The sequence below is a fragment of the Talpa europaea genome (genome assembly GCF_964194135.1).
Source record: "Talpa europaea genome assembly, chromosome: 5".
Taxonomy (NCBI): domain Eukaryota; kingdom Metazoa; phylum Chordata; class Mammalia; order Eulipotyphla; family Talpidae; genus Talpa; species Talpa europaea.
In genome coordinates, this window is record NC_140071.1 from 72,603,307 (window position 1) to 72,623,539 (window position 20,233).

Genomic DNA, 20,233 nt, shown 5'->3' on the forward strand with positions numbered 1-20,233 from the left:
TTTCCATGACTCCAGTGTTATTATTTTCTTTTTTTTTAAGTTAAATTTTATTTTTATATTCCCCATACAATTACAACCCCCTTATTTTGACCCCAACCCTTCCTTTCCCCGCCCCCACCCCCTTCTTTCTCTAAAAAAAAAAAAAAAAAAAAGACTTTGTGTTAGGTGATTTTTACTTGATATAAGCTGATAAAAGCATAATTAAGGTAGCTATAATGTTTGATCGGTGTATTAAATGCATTTTCAACTTTGGTATTTTCAATGTACAGTGGATTTCTTTGGATATAACCCCATTGTAAGTCAACGAAGATCTGCATTTTGATATTGGGTGTGACTTTATAGTGAAATTTCTATACCCAAAGAGAAACTGGGTAAAGTAGGTACAATAATGCTCCCCTACAGCACCCCCCCCCCAAACCTGTGAATGTTAAGTTACATGGAAACAGTCTTTTCAGCCTTTTCGCTAACATCGAGTTCTTATCAGTTTAATATCCAAGGACAATCTTATATGGAATGTAGAGGAACAGAAAAAAGGGTTAGGAAAAAGACAAAACTTGCAAATTGACCATAGATCTGAAGCATACAGCAGGAGAGGGAAAAGTGTGAGGGTTAGGGGAGATGGATCACGGGTGTGCTATGGTGATGGGAGAATGAGGACTAGAACCTGAGAAGAGAAATAAACTACTGCCCCATCCTAATCACATCTTTACAATGATATAAGAAAATTTATAAATTAATTTTAAAAGAAAGAAAATGGTCTTTGCAGATGGGATGAAGGATTTCAATCTGGAGAGAGTACCTTGGATTACCCAGGTGGTCCAATATAATCACAATATAATCCCCTTATAAAAAGGAAGTCAATGTTGGAGTATTAGAGGTTCACAAGCCAAGAAATGCAGGCCACATTAGAAGCTGAAAAAAGGAGGGGGGGCGGAGCAACATGGCGGCGAGGAGACGCTGCGAGTAAGATCTCCCATTAAAAAAAGTTAATAGGGAGGAAAAGCGGCAGGTCCCAGTGAGAACTGGGACACGGAAGATAAAGGGACGACTCCAGCAAACTGCCCGAAGAAGAAAGTTGCCATAAAAGAGGACGAGAAGGGAGGGAAGCACAGAACCCTGCTCCCCTCCCCCGCCCACAGAGGCGGCACTCTCCGACCGGCAGAGACGAGGGAAACAACAAACCAAAACGCCCAACAAGAAAAACGGATGCAGCAAGTGGGACTGTGAGTGGAAAGGAACTATTTCAGCCACCACACCCCGTGAACGGGAGCTGAGGCGAACCCTGCAGGATCCGCCGCGGAGGTGAGCTCCAGGCGCCATTAAAGAGAGCCCCGCCCACCAGGAGGAGACCAGCACCAGCACACAGCCCCGGCCGCCCGGTAAGCTTGCGCGAAAGCGGCGCTCGGATTGCAGCTGCCCAGGGCCCTGCGCCTGCGACCTAGGCTTGCGGGGAGACTGCGGAGGCCCTCCATGAGTGAGCAGGAACAAGGTGCCCAGGCAGGGGAGCGGGATTCAAAAGGCGCCATTCCCGCGCCACTGATCTGGGCTACAGCCCGCGTCCTGGAACTGAGGGCTTTGGAACTGAGACCCTGGCGGAGGCCCTCCCTGAGTGAGCAGGAACAAGGCGCCCAGGCAGGGGAGCAGGATTCAAAAGGCGCCATTCCCGCACCACTGATCTGGGCTACAGCCCGCGTCCTGGAACTGAGGGCTTTGGAACTGAGACCCGGGCGGAGGCCCTCCCTGAGTGAGCAGGAACAAGGCGCCCAGGCAGGGGAGCAGGATTCAAAAGGCGCCATTCCCGCGCCACTGATCTGGGCTACAGCCCGCGTCCTGGAACTGAGGGCTTTGGAACTGAGACCCGGGGCACGAAATTAGGGGCGTGGGTTCCCCACGACGGTGGGGCACAAGGCAGACACAGCACCCCAAAGCCGTTGAGGTGTACCCTACCATCCCCGCTCTGCTCCCTGTCCCACGGGGTGGAAAATCAGCTCCCCAAGGGCTCTAGGAGAGATCTCTGGTACCACCTAGCGACTTGACCCCAGCACAGGCTACTGAAGGAGCTAGTGGCCAGCTGGGGAGTTAGCCCACACCGGGCCCCTTCTGAACAAGTAGTCTGAGCCCACAGGGAGAGCGAGCACCCACAGCCGGGGCAGACCAGGCGCGCAGAAGAGTGTGCCTGAGACCAGAAGCGCAGGGAGTGTGTCCCACATCACCATTTTAGAACAGGGACATTTCTTCAGTAAAGACTACCTGCAGAAGGCTTCCTCAGGAGCCAGAGGTGAGCGGGGGAAGTTCGCCCACGCCAGACCCCCTCTGGCCTGCAGTCCAAGCCCAGAGGGGAGCAGAAACCCACTGCCAGGGCAGACCAGGCGCACAGGGGAGTGTGTCCCCACATCGGCATTTTAGAACAGGGACCTTTCTCCAGTAAAGGCTGCTTGAAACTGACAGATGACTCCTGGAAGAACCAGAGGGGAACAGAGAAGCCCACCCAAGATGCCGGCAAGTCCCAACAACACAGTGTCCCAACGCATACGGCAAATTAGAAAACAGACAGTAGGGAGGAGAAGAACCACACGCAACCTAGCAACTCTCCAGAGAAAAAGCACACCACAAAAAGAAAGCCAGCCCCCAGATTGCAACGACAATAACTTGGAAGAATTTCTGAGCCTTCCAGAAAGAGAATTTAAAATTGCCGTGATTAAAAAACTGACAGAAGTCATAAAGGAAAACAATGATAAGGGAAAAATAATCAACGATCAGAAGAATGCAATTGAGTCCCTAGAGAGGGAAAACAATGGTCAGAAGAAAGAAATTGAGTCCCTAAAGAGGGAAGTAAAAGAAATGCAGGAGATCAAAGAATTAATGGAAGAACTAAAGAATTCTGGGAAAAGCAATGAAAGCAGAATAGATGAAATGGAAGAACGAATAAGTAATCTTGAAGACACAGAAATAAAAAGAACCAAAACAGAGAAGGAAAGAGAAGTACGAAGGAAAAAGAACGAAGAAAGACTTCGGGAACTATCTGACTCCATGAGGAAAGGAAATATAAGAGTTATAGGAATACCAGAAGGAGAGGAGAGAGATGTAGGAACAGAGAAAATATTCAAAGAGATAATTGAAGAGAACTTCCCAAATGTGAAGAAGGAGCTGAAAATTGATATACAAGAAGCAAGAAGAACACCAAACTTCCACGACGAAAGGAAAAATACAGCAAGACACATAATAGTAAAGCTCCCAAGAATCCAGGACAAGGAAAAAATAATGAAGCTGGCAAGAGGGAAGAAACAGATAACATTCAAAGGAAAACCAATCAGGCTGACATCAGACTTCCCCGAAGAAACACTACGGGCAAGGAGAGAGTGGAGGGACATAGTCAACAGACTCCAAGAAAACAGATGCCAGCCAAGAATACTCTATCCCGCAAAGCTCTCCTTCCTCTTTGAAGAAAGAATATGGACCTTCCCAGACAAACAGAAACTCCGGAATTTCATTGCAACTAAACCCCCACTCCAAAAAATACTACAAGGAGTCCTAAAGCCAGAACCTCAGAGCGACGAATAACAATGAAAGAAGGCCAAAAAAAAAAAAAGTTATTAAAAGAATAAATAAATAAAATCAAAGGAAAGACAAACACAATGGCAAATACAGATGTTAACATATCAATATTAACTCTAAATGTAAATGGACTAAACTCTTCAATAAAAAGACACAGAGTTGCAGCCTGGATTAAGAAACAAAACCCAACCTTTTGCTGTCTCCAGGAAACACATTTAGCTACAAAAGATAAAAATAGGCTCAAAGTTAAAGGATGGAAAACAATCCTACAAGCAAATGGACCAAAAAAGAAAGCAGGAACAGCTATACTTATATCAGATAAAACAGATTTCAAACTCAAAAATATAAAAAGAGACCCCAATGGTCACTACATTATGATCAAGGGGACAATACTTCAAGAAGAAATAACACTCATTAACATATACTCACCAAACGAAGGAGCACCAAAATATATCAGACAACTGTTGTCCTCTCTGAAAACAGACATCAGAGAAAACACATACGTAGTGGGAGACTTCAACACACCACTATCAACAATGGATAGATCAACAAGACAAAAAATAAGTAAAGAAACCAAAGCTCTAAATAAAGACCTAGAGCAATTGGGCTTAACAGACATCTATAGAACACTAAACCCCAAAAAAACGGAGTACACATTTTTCTCAAGCGCACACGGATCATTCTCCAGGATCGATCACATACTGGGGCACAAGACAAACATCAACAGATACACCAAGATTGAAATCATATCAACCATCTTTTCTGACCATGAAGGCATCAAACTAGAAATAAACCATAAAAAGAAGGCAAGGAACTTTCCTACCTCATGGAGATTAAAAACCACACTACTGGAAGACCATTGGACTAATGAGGAGATCAAAGAAGAAATTAAAAAATTTTTTGAATTGAACGACAAGGAGGACACCAATATCCTAAATGTATGGGATGCAGCAAAAGCAGTAATAAGAGGAAAATATATAGCAATAGAAGCTCACATCAAGAAACAAGAAAGAACGCAAAGAAACAACCTAATCTCGAAGCTCAAAGATCTAGAAAAAGAACAACAAGAAAACCCCAAAACCAGTAGAAGAAAAGAAATAATAAAAACCAAAGCAGAAATAAATGAAATTGAAACTAAAAAAACAATCCAAAAGATCAATGAAACCAAGAGCTGGTTCTTTGAAAAAATCAATAAAATAGACAAACCCCTAGCCAGGCTCACAAAGGAAAAAAGGGAGAAAGCACAAATAAACAGGATCATCAATGAAAGAGGAGAAATCACAACGGACACAGCAGAAATCAAAAGAATAATCAGTAACTACTATGAACAGTTATATGGAAACAAGTTTAACAATCTAGAGGAGATGGACAAATTCCTACAACTCTACAATCACCCAAAGCTAGATAAAGAAGAAATAGAACACCTAAACAGACCAATTACAATTAGCAAAATTGAAATGGTAATCAAAAACCTCCCCAAAAACAAAAGCCCAGGACCTGATGGATTTACAAATGAATTCTACCAAACATTCAGAGACGAATTAGTGCCTATCCTTCACAAACTCTTCCAAAAAATTGAGAAGGAAGGGACAATACCAAACACGTTCTATGAAGCCAACATTACACTAATACCAAAACCGAACAAGGACAACACAAAAAAGGAAAACTACAGGCCAATCTCCCTAATGAACACTGATGCAAAAATCCTCAATAAAATTTTAGCTATCAGAATCCAACAATGTATCCATAAGATAATTCACCACGACCAAGTTGGATTCATTCCAGGGGCACAAGGATGGTTTAACATCCGAAAATCAATCAACGTTATCCAACACATCAACAAAAAGAAATATAAAAACCATATGATAATATCAATAGATGCTGAGAAAGCTTTCGACAAAGTGCAACACCCATTCAGGATAAAAGCCCTTGAAGTTCTTGGGATACAAGGAACATACCTCAACATCATAAAGGCCATCTATGACAAGCCAACAGCCAGTATCATTCTCAATGGTGAAAAGCTGAAAGCAATTCCATTAAGATCTGGAACAAGACAAGGATGTCCACTCTCACCATTGCTTTTCAATATAATACTGGAAGTCCTAGCCAGGGCAATAAGACAAGAGAAAGACATCCAAGGAATCCAAATAGGAAAAGAAGAAGTCAAACTATCACTATTTGCAGACGATATGATATTATACATAGAGAACCCCAAAAACTCCACAGAAAAGCTAATTCAACTCATCAATCAGTTCAGTAAAGTGGCAGGATACAAAATCAACACGCAAAAGTCAGTAGCTTTCCTATACACAAACAATAAATCTGAAGAAGAAGAAATCAAAAAGACCATCCCTTTTGTTATTGAAACAAAAAAAATCAAATATTTGGGAATAAATCTAACAAAAGAGGTAAAGGACCTATACAAAGAAAACTATAAAACACTGTTAAAAGAAATAGAAGAAGACACAAAGAAATGGAGAGACATCCCCTGCTCATGGATTGGAAGAATAAACATTATTAAAATGGCCATCCTTCCAAAAGCAATATACAGATTCAATGCTATTCCAATCAAAATTTCAATGTCATTCTTCAAAGAAATAGAACAATTATTGATGAAATTCATATGGAATCACAAAAAACCCCGAATAGCCAAAGCTCTCCTGAAAAAAAAAGAAGGGAATGGAGGCATCAGACTCCCAGACTTCAAACTATACTACAAAGCCATAATCATCAAAACTGCATGGTATTGGAACAAGAACAGACATACAGACCAATGGAATCGAATAGAAAATCCAGAAATAAACCCACAGATTTATGGTCAACTAATCTTTGACAAAGGAGCAAAGACTATGCATTGGAGCAAAGAAAGTTTGTTCAATAAATGGTGCTGGGAAAACTGGGTCGCTACATGCAAAAGAATGAAGCTTGACCACCACCTCACACCATACACAAAAATCAACTCAAAATGGATTAAAGAACTAGACATAAGACCTGAAACCATAAAATATATAGAAGGAAATATAGGCGAAACACTACGTGATTTGCACATCAAAGACATCTTTACAGACACATCACCCAAAGCAGTGATAGTGAAGGCAAAGATAAACAGCTGGGACTATATCAAATTAAAGAGCTTTTGCACAGCAAAAGAGACAATAACAAAAACAAAGAGAAACCCCACCAACTGGGAGAACATTTTTGCACCCAACACTAATGATAAAGGACTGATCACAAAAATCTGCAAAGAGCTGATGAGACTCAACAACAACAAAGAAAGTAATCCAGTCAAAAAATGGGCAGAAGAGCTTAAAAGAAACTTCTCTGAAGAGGAAATGCAAATGGCCAACAGGCATATGAAAAAATGTTCAACATCACTTGTCATCAGGGAAATGCAAATCAAAACTACCATGAGATACCATCTTACACCAGTGAGAATGGCACATATTAAAAAAACTAGCAACAACAAATGTTGGCGAGGGTGTGGAGAAAAAGGAACTCTTCTGCACTGTTGGTGGGAGTGCAAACTGGTCCAACCACTGTGGAAAGCTGTGTGGAGATTTCTGGACCTACTAAACATAGAGCTTCCATATGACCCAGCAATTCCACTCCTAGGTATTTACCCAAAGGACACAGAAACATCAATTCCAAAGAACACCTGCACCCCTATGTTTATAGCAGCACTGTTTACAATAGCTAAGCTTTGGAAACAACCCAAATGCCCAAAAATAGATGACTGGATCAAGAAGATGTGGTACATATATACCATGGAATATTACTCAGCATTCAAAAAAGATAAACACATGCAATTTGCTGCAACATGGATGGCGCTGGAAGGGATCATGCTCAGCGAAATAAGCCAAAAAGAAAAAGAAAAATACCGGATGGTCTCACTCATAGCAGGAATCTAGAAAACTTAAACAATGGACCAGGAAAATGAATAACTATAAGAAAGTGAAAATCAAAATCAACAAAAAACTATGAACCAGAGACACTTTTAGGGGGGCGGGGGCGGGAGGGGAGGGATTGGGGTCAGAATGGGGGGCTGCAACTGTATGGGGAATATAACAATAAAATTTATAAAAAAAAAAAAAAAAAAAAGAAGCTGAAAAAAGGCAGGGAAATAGATTCTCCACTACATTCTCCGTAAGAAATGCAGCTCTATCAACCCATTTTCAGATGTCTCCAAAACTGTAAGCTAGTACATTTGTGTTCTTTGAAGCCATCAAATTTGTGGTAATTTGTTACAGCAGCAAACCAACATGCCAGATGAACTATCTAGCTAAGACAAATCTTTTGGGATTCTTGTTCTTACTAGTAGTCATCAGTGGTTCTCAGCCCTGGCTATATATTAGGATCACCTGTAGTTTAAAAGTGCACTGGTACCTGGGTACCATAGCTGACTGATAGAATTTCTAGCAGTAGAGGTAAAAACCAGTTTTTTTAGGAAGCTTCTCAAGTGACTGTAATGTGCAGCCAGATCTGAAAACTTTTGTAATGATACATTTACCTAACCCAGTGGTTTTATCTCAAAGTGCGGTTCTTGGACCACCACCTGGGAATATGATGAAAATGCAAATTTTTCAGCCCCACGCCCTACCTACTGAGTCAAAACTTAGGGGGGTGATGGGATCATCAGTCTGTTTTAACAATGCCCCCCTACTCAAAGAAAGCATCTTAATGTAGGAGAACTACTGATTTAACCAAAGAAATTCCTTATTGCCCTTAATTCTCCATGAAGTGTGTGTTATAAAGAGATCTTACAAGCCAATATTTTAAGAGGACCTAGAAAAACTTTTAAGGTCATTCTCAAATTTATCTACTTTCTTGCCAGACTATACTGTACTGAAATCTTGATGGCTAAGTATGTGAAATGTGTGTGTTCTTCTAAACACCACAATTCTAGACATACAGGTCTAAAAAGTAGATGTATGAGATAGAGCTGATCAAAAATCACCCTTCCAGAAGTAGGTATTTTTAAATAAAATTCTCAAGTTCTTTTCTCAGTCTCTTCTAACATAGTACAGAATGATTTAGAGGGCCTCCCTGGTGGCGCAGGGGGTTAAGACGCAACCTATGAAGCTGTCCGCAGCCACTGCAGCACGAGTTCGATCCCCAGCCAGGGAGCTACCCACATGGCGCAGCGGACCTCTCCTGACTCACCCGTTGCTGCCCTCAGCAGCGTATTTCAGTCACTCTGCCTGTTCTGTTCCCCACTGTCTCTGGTGGATTCTCTCACCCTCCACATCTCTGGCCTGTGCCCCAGTTCTTGTATGCATAAATAAATATTTAAAAAATAAAATAAAATAGTACAGAATGATTTAGAGGCACGTATAAGAAGTGTTTATTATACATCAACATATATGCAAAACACTATCTTATGTTACACTAGACTGGTGTGTATAGAAAGCGATGGTTTCAGTTTCTTTTAAATCTAGTACTAATTATTGGTAGAAACTTTTTTAGGGAAGGTCTTTCCTCTGACAAGTAGTGATCAGTAGGGAAAAATTACAGATAAGCAATGCGGTTAATAAACAGCAATGTTTAAAATTCATTTCTATATTTACTATGATTTTGCTTAAGTAATTTTAGGGTTTTTTTTCCAAAGCCCATAAAATAAAATGAAATAGAACAGTCACTGAGATAACGGAATTTTATTTACATCCATTTCCACTTAATATATCACATCTCCAAGATAGGTTGTAATTTATTTAAAGGTTATGCTCATTTTCTTCAGGCTGTATGTAGAAGAGTCTCGCAGGGTAGCAGTAACTGTTGATCTGAAACCTTTCAAGTAGGAAAGAAATTGCTGTAGGGATTCTGTAATTTTACATACCCCTGAAATATCATTCAGGTACTAATAAATGCTTGTTTTCTAGCTAAACACAGGTTTAATTAGTTTTTCAAATACATTAACCATAGCAATATATTGTTTGGGAAATCTAAACTGAGAATTTTCAGCTCATAGCTTCTGTCAATAATATGTACACTTTGCCCAGAAGAGTACCCTAAATTCCTTGCAGAATGCACTGTAGGAGAAAGTTATATGGATAAAAAATTTTCAGTCAGAATATATTTTCTTAATATAGCTTTTAAACTTATTAGCCTATAAGCAGTTATGAGCGGTAGTAACTTATGCCTCCCCTTCTTGCCTGATAATATATTCTATGTAGTAAAAGTTATATGTTTTGGATTCTAACAATTACATATTCTAATTTTTAAGTTGCTAATTTTCATTTTTCTGCCATCAAGAAAAGCATACTTTATCTATGGGGAAAGGGCTTTAAATATTCCTAGAGATATTTTTTTTAAAAACAAAAAGTTAAGGCTTGATTTTTCTCCCAATAACAATTATTTGCTTTCTAAAGGTTTTGTTTTTTTTTTTAATTTTGAGGTAAGTTTACTAAGATGACTTATGATCACCACTGTTTTTCAGAAAAAAAATAAAGCCCTGATCCATATTGTAATATTTGGGTGATACTGTCTCATTTTTATAACATGAACCATGTTACAATCTTAATTGTTACCTAAAAGAGAGTTAACCAGCTCTATTTGCCTCAACAAATATTTTACAGGTTGGATATTTAATCTTGTTAGTTCTGTGACAGTCTTGTTTTAGTCAATTTATTCTACTTCAGAAGGCTCCAAGCAGTGGTACTGGTATAAAGCTCAATTATCTAGTCCTGACAAGTTGTCAAGGTCTCTATTATTTGGCTGATCCAGCTTCAGATATTAATTTATCCTTTTTGCTCTGAAGTTAAATGCAGGTTATCAACAGAAAGCATAAAAATGATAACATTTAAAGGACTATAAGTGATTGTGAATAGTATACTAGGGGTATCTCTTGTATTTGCCCTAAAAGGCCAGAGAAAGAAGGTTAGGGCAGCTGGCTTAACCACTGCCAACTAGGTTACAGGTTTTATTATACTTCCTTTCATTCTGTCAGCATTGTTCTTAAAACCTAATATCATCATGACATTACCAATGATATAAACAAGAATATGGAATCAGAGATGGGCAGTTCCTTAAAGTGGTTTTAAAAAAGACTAGGAAATAAAACAAGACTAAACCAACATGTTACATTACTCCTCACTTTTGAAAGTGAAACCAGCTTGAAGTTAAGAAACTTTAGCATCTTAAAATAGAGACATCTAAAGCTTATAAGCAAGTATTTAAAAGGCCACAAGATAGTATTACGAGTTCTACACAGAATTAGGAGTTGTAATTACTAATGTGTGTGTACATTTCCACATTTATCACTAAAGTGACTGCTTTACAAAGTTGTTCTTATATTTAGATGCTACCATGATAGGAAAACAAGGAGGCCACCCTCCATTCAATCTCATTTATCACTTAACTGACTTAGAAATATTATTCATTTGTATTAATTTTCTGCAGTATTATTTAGCAGATCACAATGGAGTCTTCAGTTTTTGACAGTTGCTCTCCATGAGCATTATGCATGTTATAACATTTTTCCACATAAATGCACAAATACATTAAAAACATTTCATACAAAATTGTACATTTCATGAAGTAGAACCACACAGAGTAAGTGTAAGTACAGAGAGAATGCATGCAGAGAGAGAACAGTAAGGTATAATGCCTGTGGGATACTTAATTTTAAGTTTTTATTTCCTGTAGGACAGTAACATCTGTCTCTTCCTACCCAGAGGCAAACATATTTTCCAAAAATTACATTAAATTTAAATTAAAATGCTCCTTATGTATATAGTAAAAGTAAGCAAAAAAAAAAAAACAAAACAAAAACAACCCAACACATTCCTTTTTTTCATATATCAAAAATGTGTCCAAGGTAACATTAAAACGATTATACCACAATCCCTAATGTAGTAATAGCAAGCTCTAATAAGAAGGTATAGAGAGGGCAGAAAGGGTCCATCCAGTCATGGCTTAGGTACTCTTCTTTTCATCACCCAGTAAATTCACAGCAGCTTTCTTGGCTGTTAGAAGGAAAGAAAAATAATCAAAGTTGTTTGCAATATAGGCTCTGTGCTTAATGTAGCTACCAGATAGCAATCGCATGACTCATGTTCAGAAGGGAACACAGAAGTCTGTGGTCTAGGCTGAGAACTTCCAGGAAATGGACAAGATACTGCCTCAGATCACAAATATTAGTATTTGAACAAAGTTCTTGAAGGCCATCTAGGAGTTCTGAGCTCTGAAAAAGAAACTGGTGAGCCCAAGGTGGAAGAAGGGTATGGAAGTTACAAGTTAAGAGAATTCTTAAAATTATAGAAAAGTATTTAAGTAGATTGGAGTTTTGTGCCCAGAAATAGCAGTGTAGGAGGGAGAGAGGCCTGTGAGAAGGAAGTGGGGGAACATCCCGCAGGGACACCAGTGCTGCTGAGACCTATCTTGGTGGGCATCTTGCCTCCTCAAGAGGCAAGGTCATCTCTCATTTCCCGCTTTCTAATTAAAGAGTGCAAAAAAAAAAAATCCCGAATTATAAGTCCATTGCCCACTTTTCTACAAATTCTAAAAACCCTGTGGAACTTAAGATCATCATTAGCTTTCTATATATGACTTCTATATCCTCATTCATGTCTCTGAATGTTTCCTTTATACCTTCTTGCTTTTACAGAAATCCAGCTGTCCTTAAGGACAGTGTTTTCTCTGGTTGTGATTATTTGTTTTCTTCTATGATTCTAGCACCAGGGCTTGAGGTTGTTCTTGTTCTTCATTGTTCTTTGTTCTTCATTGTCCCATTCAGAATCTTATTATATCTACTACTAGTGTGTTTTCCCCTAGCCACCTCTGATCTTTACATATGCTGCCTCATTTCTTTAAGATTTTGCCCCAAAGATAACATTATTTTCTAACACTACTCCTATTTTAATTATTGATGATTTCAATAACCATAGATGTCCACAATCCTTCTAATATCCTAGCCCCTTAGTTCTTCCCTCCCAAAACAATGTTTCATCCTACCTACCATACTCTACCTCAGACACTCACTCTGTGGCCTCTGTCACTGCCAAGAACTACAGTTCCTTTAATCTCGGTGCCTCCTATCCCTGCAGCTCATGATCACTATTATACTGATTCAGAGTTCTTCCCCCACCACCTGGTTTTCTATTCATTGATCCTAATACTTTTTACATTGATCCTCTCTTTCCTTTCTGTTCTTCTCTTCTTCCTCACCCAGCTTAATTTCCACTGTCAGGCATTACCTATTTGTTAGCCCCACTCTAACTTCATAGCTTTTATTTTAAAAAGTCAACTTTGAGGAGTCCCAACAAGATGGCAGCAAAGTGAGGACAAAGTTAACCCCTGAAAGAGAAGAGACAACTATAGCACAAAACAGGAGCAATGGTCCAGCAGTAAACTGTGTTTGTTGCAAAACTAGTGCAATATAACTCATGAGTTAGATATGGCTGCTGAATGGAACCATCCCCCCCCACCACCACCTTCAGCTCTTGACTCAGGCTCATACCTACACTGGAGACTTTGGAGACCCAGCACTTTGTTGCATAAGGGTATGTACAGAGTTGACATCCAGGACAGAGGGTGCACTGTTGGGAAACTATAGAACAAACGGGTGTAGAGTGATAATTACTGGCTTGAACTGAAGGCTCCGACTATAGAACAGCTGGAGCCTGAACCAATAGAGAGAACTAGGTCAGATCACCTGAGTATCCTCATAGATGAGGCTGACTTGCAGCCTGAGGCTGTGATATTTTAAACACCTGCCACCATTCAACCCAGGACCAAAACTGAGATGACACCTGAATTAACTAGAATTTAAACACCTAGATCTCAACAATAGGCACAAACACCCCAGGGTAAGGCTCTATACTGGAAATGCATTAACCAACACCTGTCTTGTTGGCGTTGTCTCAAAAACAATCCATGTCCAATGCTCAAGTGGTGTGTGACACATTATATGAAGTGGTGTGTGTGTGTGTGTGTGTTCATACACATAGGCTGGGAGTTTTTCTGGAGAAGGGGGTCTCTATGGAGCTTCATGACACAACTCATACCTATAGGAAAGAAGGAAGCTTGAATCCCTGATTCTCACTGGAGATGACCCTCCTGTGCTCCATGTATACTTCAGTTTCTTTCTACTTGTTACCCCTTGCCACCTGTTCTCTGGACACCTAACAGAGTAAAGGCAGCAATCTGAAAGTTTATCCCTGCTACAACCTGTAAAAATTAAAAATGAATAGACAATAGAATATAACACAAACACTGGAGCAAAGAAAAGCCTACAAGAAGTAAATTCATCAGAACTGTTCAAGGTAACAGTTTTCACAAGACTCACTGAACTAAAAGAAACAGTGGAAAATGTAAAACAGGCATAGAATAAAGACCAAGAAATAGGAGACTGTAACAATTAGAACCAATTGATCTAAAAAATACTATAACCGAATTAAAAAATGTAATGTTTTTGTAGATGGCCTCAACAGCAGAGAAATGCAAGAAGTGGAGAAAATTGGTGAACTCTAAAGCACAATGTCACAGAAAACACAAATAGAACAACAAAGAGAAAAAAAGAATAAACAAAATAAAAATAGTGTAAGAATCCTTGGGCGGGGGGGGGGGGGTCTCCCTGGTGGCACAGGGGTTAAAGACAGCACTATCAAGCTATCGCCAGCCACTGCAGCACAAGCTCTATCTCCTGCCAGTCAGGGAGCAACCCACATGGCTCAGCAGACCTCTCCTGCCTTGCTTGCTGCTCCCCTCAGCAGTGTATTTCAGTACATCTGCCTGTACTGCCCCCACTCTCTTTGGTGAATCCTCTCAGCCCCTGTGACTCTGGCTTACACCCTAGTTCTTGTATGCAAAAATAAATAAATCTTTAAAAAAAGAAAAGAAAAAGAATCCTTGGGCTATCCTAAAGAGAAATAACACCCATACCATGGTTTTCCCAGAAGTAGAAGAGAAATAGACAGGCATAGAAAATGTATTTAAAGATATTATTACTGACAATCATTTCAAGATGGGAAATGAACCAGATATCCTGATCCAAGAGGCCCAAAAAGTTCCAAACAAAACAATACCAGACAGGCACACTTCAAGTCACATTATAATAAAACTTGAAAACCAGTGACAAGGCCAGAATACTAAAAATATCTAGAGAAAAAGGTAACCTATAAGGGAACACTAGTTAGGTTGTCTGTAGACTTTTAAGTAGAAACTCTACTGGCAAGAAGAGAACAGCAGGGTATATTTAAAATGTTCAAAGAGAAATATTTCTAGTCTAGAATCTTTTATCTTACAAGAATAACATTCTAGACAGAAGGAAGTGTAAGAGTTTCACTGAAAAGAAAAAACTAAAAGCTTCACATGAAAGAAGTACTACAGGGTTATTATAAAGTGACAGAACAACAAATAAAAAGGTAACAGTCACCTAAATTATATAATATGGAAGAGGACAGCAACAATGTGGCCCATCAGAATGAGTTTGGGAACAGACAGTCCAGTGGTTCACACAAATAGTCCATCATATACTAAATCTCAAACAAACTCAGTAGAAGTAACAAATAAGACATGGAAATGGATTCTAAACAAAACATACACAGAAGAGCTCAAAAAATCAAAAGAAAAAGACAAACTAAAAAAAAAAAAGGCAGTCAGCATTTAAGTCTCAACATCACCTTAAATGTAAGTGGCCTGAATTCACCAGTTAAAAGGCATAAAGACTATAAACACTTGGAAACTAAACAACATGCTGCTTAATATCTATTGGATAAAAGAGGAAGTCAAAGAAGAAATTAAAATATACCTTGATAATATAAAGATGGTGCTCAAAGCAAAGAAGGAAGTCCCTGCCTCTCCCAAAGCCAAAACCAAAGCAAAAGTTTTAAAGAACAAGAAAGCAGTGTTGAAAGGCTTCCATAGCTGAGTCCCAGGCAAGTTAGGGTTAATCAGACAGCTTCAGGGACAGTGCAGGCAGGCCTTTGGGACAGTTAAAAAGGGGCTAAACAAAACCTACTCCAGAGAGAAGGGTTACTGGGGGCAATAAATATTAAGAGACCTTGGACAGGGGAGGTAAAGGAGAAACTCTAAGAGCTGGGAAAATGGATACATCTGCCTGGAGTACAGCCACTAGGAGAAAGAGGCAAACACCTAGTAGGAGGATGACATTTTAGAACAGAGAAAAAAGGTTTAAATATCCCCTAGACGCAGGCCCATATGGCATCTTTTGTTCCTCCTTGGCATCGCTGCCTTGGAGTCTTTGCTTTTGTTCTTTCTCCTCTAAATAATCTTTTCTTTACTCTCTAAAAGATTTGCTTCTCTCCACTTATTTATCGAGGGTTTGTCTATGAATTTCTTTTTACAACTTCACGGGACAAGAACTCATGGTAATTTAAGGGTTACTAGGGTGAAAAGCAGCAGCAGCAGCTGTAATCATGGTAACAGCACACACCAGCTTCACAGCCACACAAGAAAGAAGATTCGCATTGTCACCTACTTTCCAGTGGTCTAAGATACTGTAGTTCTGAAGGCAACCCAAATATCCTCAGAAGACCACCCCCAGGAGAAACAACCTTGACCATTATGCCATCATCAAATTCCCCCAGCCATGAGGAAGAGAGAGGACAACACACTAGTGTTCATTGTGGATGTCAAAGCCAACAAGCAGACTGTGAAAAAAGTCTATGACATTGACATGGCCAAGGTCAACAACACCCTGATCAAACCTGATGGAGAATAAAAGGCATATGGCCAACTAGCTCCTCCAAAGCTCCTGATTGTTTTTAGATGTTTCCAACAAAACTGGAATCATTTAAAGTGGACTAATTCTAAATATAAATTTTTTCATCATTAGAAAAGGTACCTTGAGCCAAAAGAAAATGACAGAAACTATCAGAATTATGGAATGCAACAAATGCAGTCTTAAGGGAGAAGATAATTGAAATAGGAAGAAAGAAAAATCAAATAAAAAAAATCTATCACATCTAAAGCAACTTGGAAAAAAAGAACAAACATGATTCAGTTAGGAAGAAAATAATAAAATGAGCAGAAATAGAAGACGGAGAAATCAAAAGGTCTCTACAAAAGATCAGTGAGGCTAATAGTTGGTTCTTTGAGAAGATAAAATAAACTTCTAGCTAAGCTAAGAAGAAATTAATAGTAAAAATCTCCCTGACTCACCTGCTGCTCCCCTCAGCAGTGTATCTCAGTAGATCTGCCTGCTCTGCTCCCTACTCTGTCTCTGGTGAATCTTCTCACCCCCCACACCTCTGGCCTGTACCCCAATTCTTGTATGCATGAATAAATAAATCTTTAAAAAATAATCTCCCCCCAAACAAAAGCCCAGCCAGACACTTCTACATACAAATTCTATCAAAATCAACCTTGACACACTCTCCATCCATGGAGTGAATGTGGGAGGAGAAAAACACAACAGTCTCACTTTAAAATCACAAACAAATCTCAAGTCAGTCTTTTATACTCCCTAGCAACCATGTCACACAGTCCATTCATTCCCCCACTGTCCAAGAGGGCCAAGCAAATTACAGACATACTGGTTTACAATTGCCTGTGGCTGCTTTCACAGTACAGTGGCTGAGCTGAGTAGTTGCAAAAGACCCGAAGGTCCTTAAAAAAGAAAATATTTATTATGTGGCACTCCACAGAAAATGTTTACCTCAGTCCCAGATAGTCAGTTCATAATTAGTCTTTCCATCACCTTTTCCCTATTCTCAGCTAACCTTCTTCCTACTTTAGTGAGAAATTTGAAGCAATCAGACAATCACTTCTGTAAGCTCACCTACCAATATCTGCAGCCATAAGCCCTGATTTCCCTTCTGTTATTATACATTGTTCTTGCTCCTATGAGTAATCCCTCTATTTACACGAGGTTACCTGTCTTGTCTGGTCTAATTAAGGTCAGAGCTCCAATTCATGTTTTCAAAATTATTTTTTCTTCTCAACATGCCTTTCTCCTGGATTATTCTCTTTAACCTTCACACATATTTTATTTCTTCTACTGTAAAGAAAAGAAAAAAATAAATTTTTCCATTTCTCCTCTTTGCAGGAAATTTCTCCAGTTGTCTAAATTAGGTCATGTCTTTCCTCCCATTCTCCTCAAATCTGTAACAGTCAGGATTTTGCTCCCACTCCACAAAATCTGTTTTGTCAAGATCACTAGTGCTTTCCTCAATGCTAAATCAAATAACATTTCAGCCCTTATCTATCTTATTTGACATGTCTGCAGATGTGACACTGGATTGCTCCTAACTCTTTGAAGCACTCTCTGCACTTGACTCAAGGATACCACAGCTTCATGGATTTTTTTCTCAACTGGGCTTTCCCTTCTCAGTCTGCATTTCTGAGTCTCTAAATATTGGGGCCAAGGGCCCAGTTCTCAGACCTCCTCTTTCCTAACTACATTCGCTCTCAGTGATCTTCTCCAATCTCATGCTTACTATACTGGATATGCTGGTAACCCCCAAATTTAAATCTCCAGCCAAGACCTTTCTCTTTAACTCTCAGATATCTATATCCAACTGGTGTTTGATTGCTCCATGTAGGTATCTAATATACACTTCAAAGTTATGTCTAGAAGGAAATTCTTTGTGTTTCCCTTCAAATCTGTTATATCCAGTCCTCTCCTGCACGATGACAATTTTTTTCTTGCATTTGTTCAGGCTCAAAAGCTTTATCTTGTCATTGACCCCTCTCTCATACTCCATGCCTGATCCACAAATTATATCCACTTAGCTTTAAAATACATCAAGAATCCAATGACATCTTAGCTCCCACAGCTACCACTATGAACTAAGCCACCACCATCATACAGTCACTGCAATAATCTTTTAACTGGTCTACCAATGTCCTCCCTGTCCCCACTTCAGGCTATTCTTGATACATTATAGTAGCCAAAGTGATCTTGTTAAATACAAGATGGATCATGTTGCTCCTTTGCTCAAAATTCTCCATTAGCACCCAACTCACACAGAGTAAAATCCAAAGCCTTTAAAATAGCCTGCAAGGGGCCTCCCCTGGTGGCGCAGCGGTTGAGCGCTGGGTTGCGACGCTGCCCGCGGCCTCTGCGGCGCCGGTTCAATTGCCGGCTGCTCCCCGGCCACCGGAGGAGGGTCCCACATGGCACGCAGACCTCTCCTGCCGCCCGCTGCTCCCCTCAGCAGTGTATTTCGTTGGTCTGCCTGTTCTGTTCCCCGCTCTGGCTCTGGTGGATTCTCTCGCCCTCCCGCACTTCTTACTGTAACCCAGTGCTTGTATAAATAAATAAATAAATCTTAAAAAAAAAAATTTAAAAAAAAAATAATAAAATAAAATAGCCTGCAAGACATGATACCATCTGCCTTCCTCCAGCCTACTTTTCCCAACCTCTTGGACTTGCCTGGTTTGCCTGGATGTCCCCCTTCCAGTCACAGTGCTCTCACCTGCCAGCTGTTGCAAGCACGGCTCCTTTTCTCTGGAGCATTCTCTGGAGCTCCTTTTCTCTGTGCCTTCCTTTACCACTTTCAAATCTGATTCAGGACAGCCTTCAGCATGAGGATTTCCTTAATCACTCTATTTAAAATTGTAGCCTATCCTTCAGCTCCTGGCACTAGGAAGCCCTATCTTTCTGCTTTATTTTTTTTCTCTATCATCTGTAAACTATTAATATAAAATATAAGTTACTTTAAAATTTTTCTTTTTCTTACTTTAAAATTTTATTGTCATTCTCTCTCAACAAGATTACAAGCTTCATGAGTTCAAGGAACATGATCTTGTTCACTGGTTTATTCCCAGTACTGTGAACATGCTTATATGTTCATAAGCACATATTAAGAACTTAATATGTTATAAGAACATATAAAAAAACTTCAATTAAAAAATAAACATTTGTTGAATGACTTAGGAGAGCTGAGAGAGGGGGCATTCTCTTGTACCTATAAATAAAAAGCATCTTGAAAAGCATAGTAAGCAGTTCAACCTGAACTGGGTTAAAGAGATTATATTTGTATATAAATTAGAGTATTATCTAAATCTCTGCCACCACTGAAAGTCATTTTTGCTAATGTGATGGTTGAATGGCACATTAAATGTGGAAAAAGTAAAAGGCAATAGGCAGCCTTGGTAAGAAAATCCCAGCATAGCTTTGGCGTTTGGCTGAAGAGAGCTGACAGGACAAGAAGGCTGGGAAGTTTGTTGAGGCCCAGCATATCCCGTCTCCTCTCACACACTGAACCATGCTGCCCCAAGTCTTACCTTCTTTGGTGATGGCATCTGCAGTCTCCTTGGCTTTGTCTTTCAGGTCTTTCACCACAACATCTACCTGGGCTTCGTGCTTCAGGAAGACAGGACGGATAATGCGCTTGTAGAGGAGCTCAGCACCGTTGGAAGGGCTGGGGGCCATGCACCACAGCAGGAAGCCACACTGCAAAGTAAGAGCTGACATGTAACAGGAGGGGCACGTGTCCCCCACACACTGTCTGCGCAGTGGGGATGGTTGTGTGCTATTTTCTCCAGTAGCATTTCCACTGTTTTCTACAGGGTGCTTGTGGGCTTCTGTTAGATGGGGAAAATGTAACAAATAATGGGCTAGTAGGGAAAAGCTGAGACTGTAAAACACACCAAGTCCAGGGCCTCCCTGGTGGCATAAGGGGTTAAGATGAAACCTATGGAGCTAGCTGCAACCACTGCAGCACAGAGATCGATCCCCAGCCAGGGGGGGCACCTACATGGCGCAGTAGACCTC

General features: G+C 39.9%; 1 protein-coding gene across 1 annotated transcript in view; it reads right to left on the reverse strand.

The window, feature by feature from the left end:
* Positions 1-11,466: 11,466 nt before the first annotated feature.
* Positions 11,467-20,233, reverse strand: part of REEP5 (receptor accessory protein 5) — a gene marked incomplete at its 3' end in the record, with an annotated part of 49,561 nt that continues 40,794 nt past the window's right edge. Inside the window, exons 4-5 of the mRNA XM_084234016.1 lie at positions 19,744-19,912; positions 11,467-11,516 (exon numbers count right to left, since the gene is read on the reverse strand). Coding sequence (XP_084090142.1) covers positions 11,467-11,516; positions 19,744-19,912 — 219 coding nt within the window. The remainder of the gene's footprint in view (positions 11,517-19,743; positions 19,913-20,233) is intronic.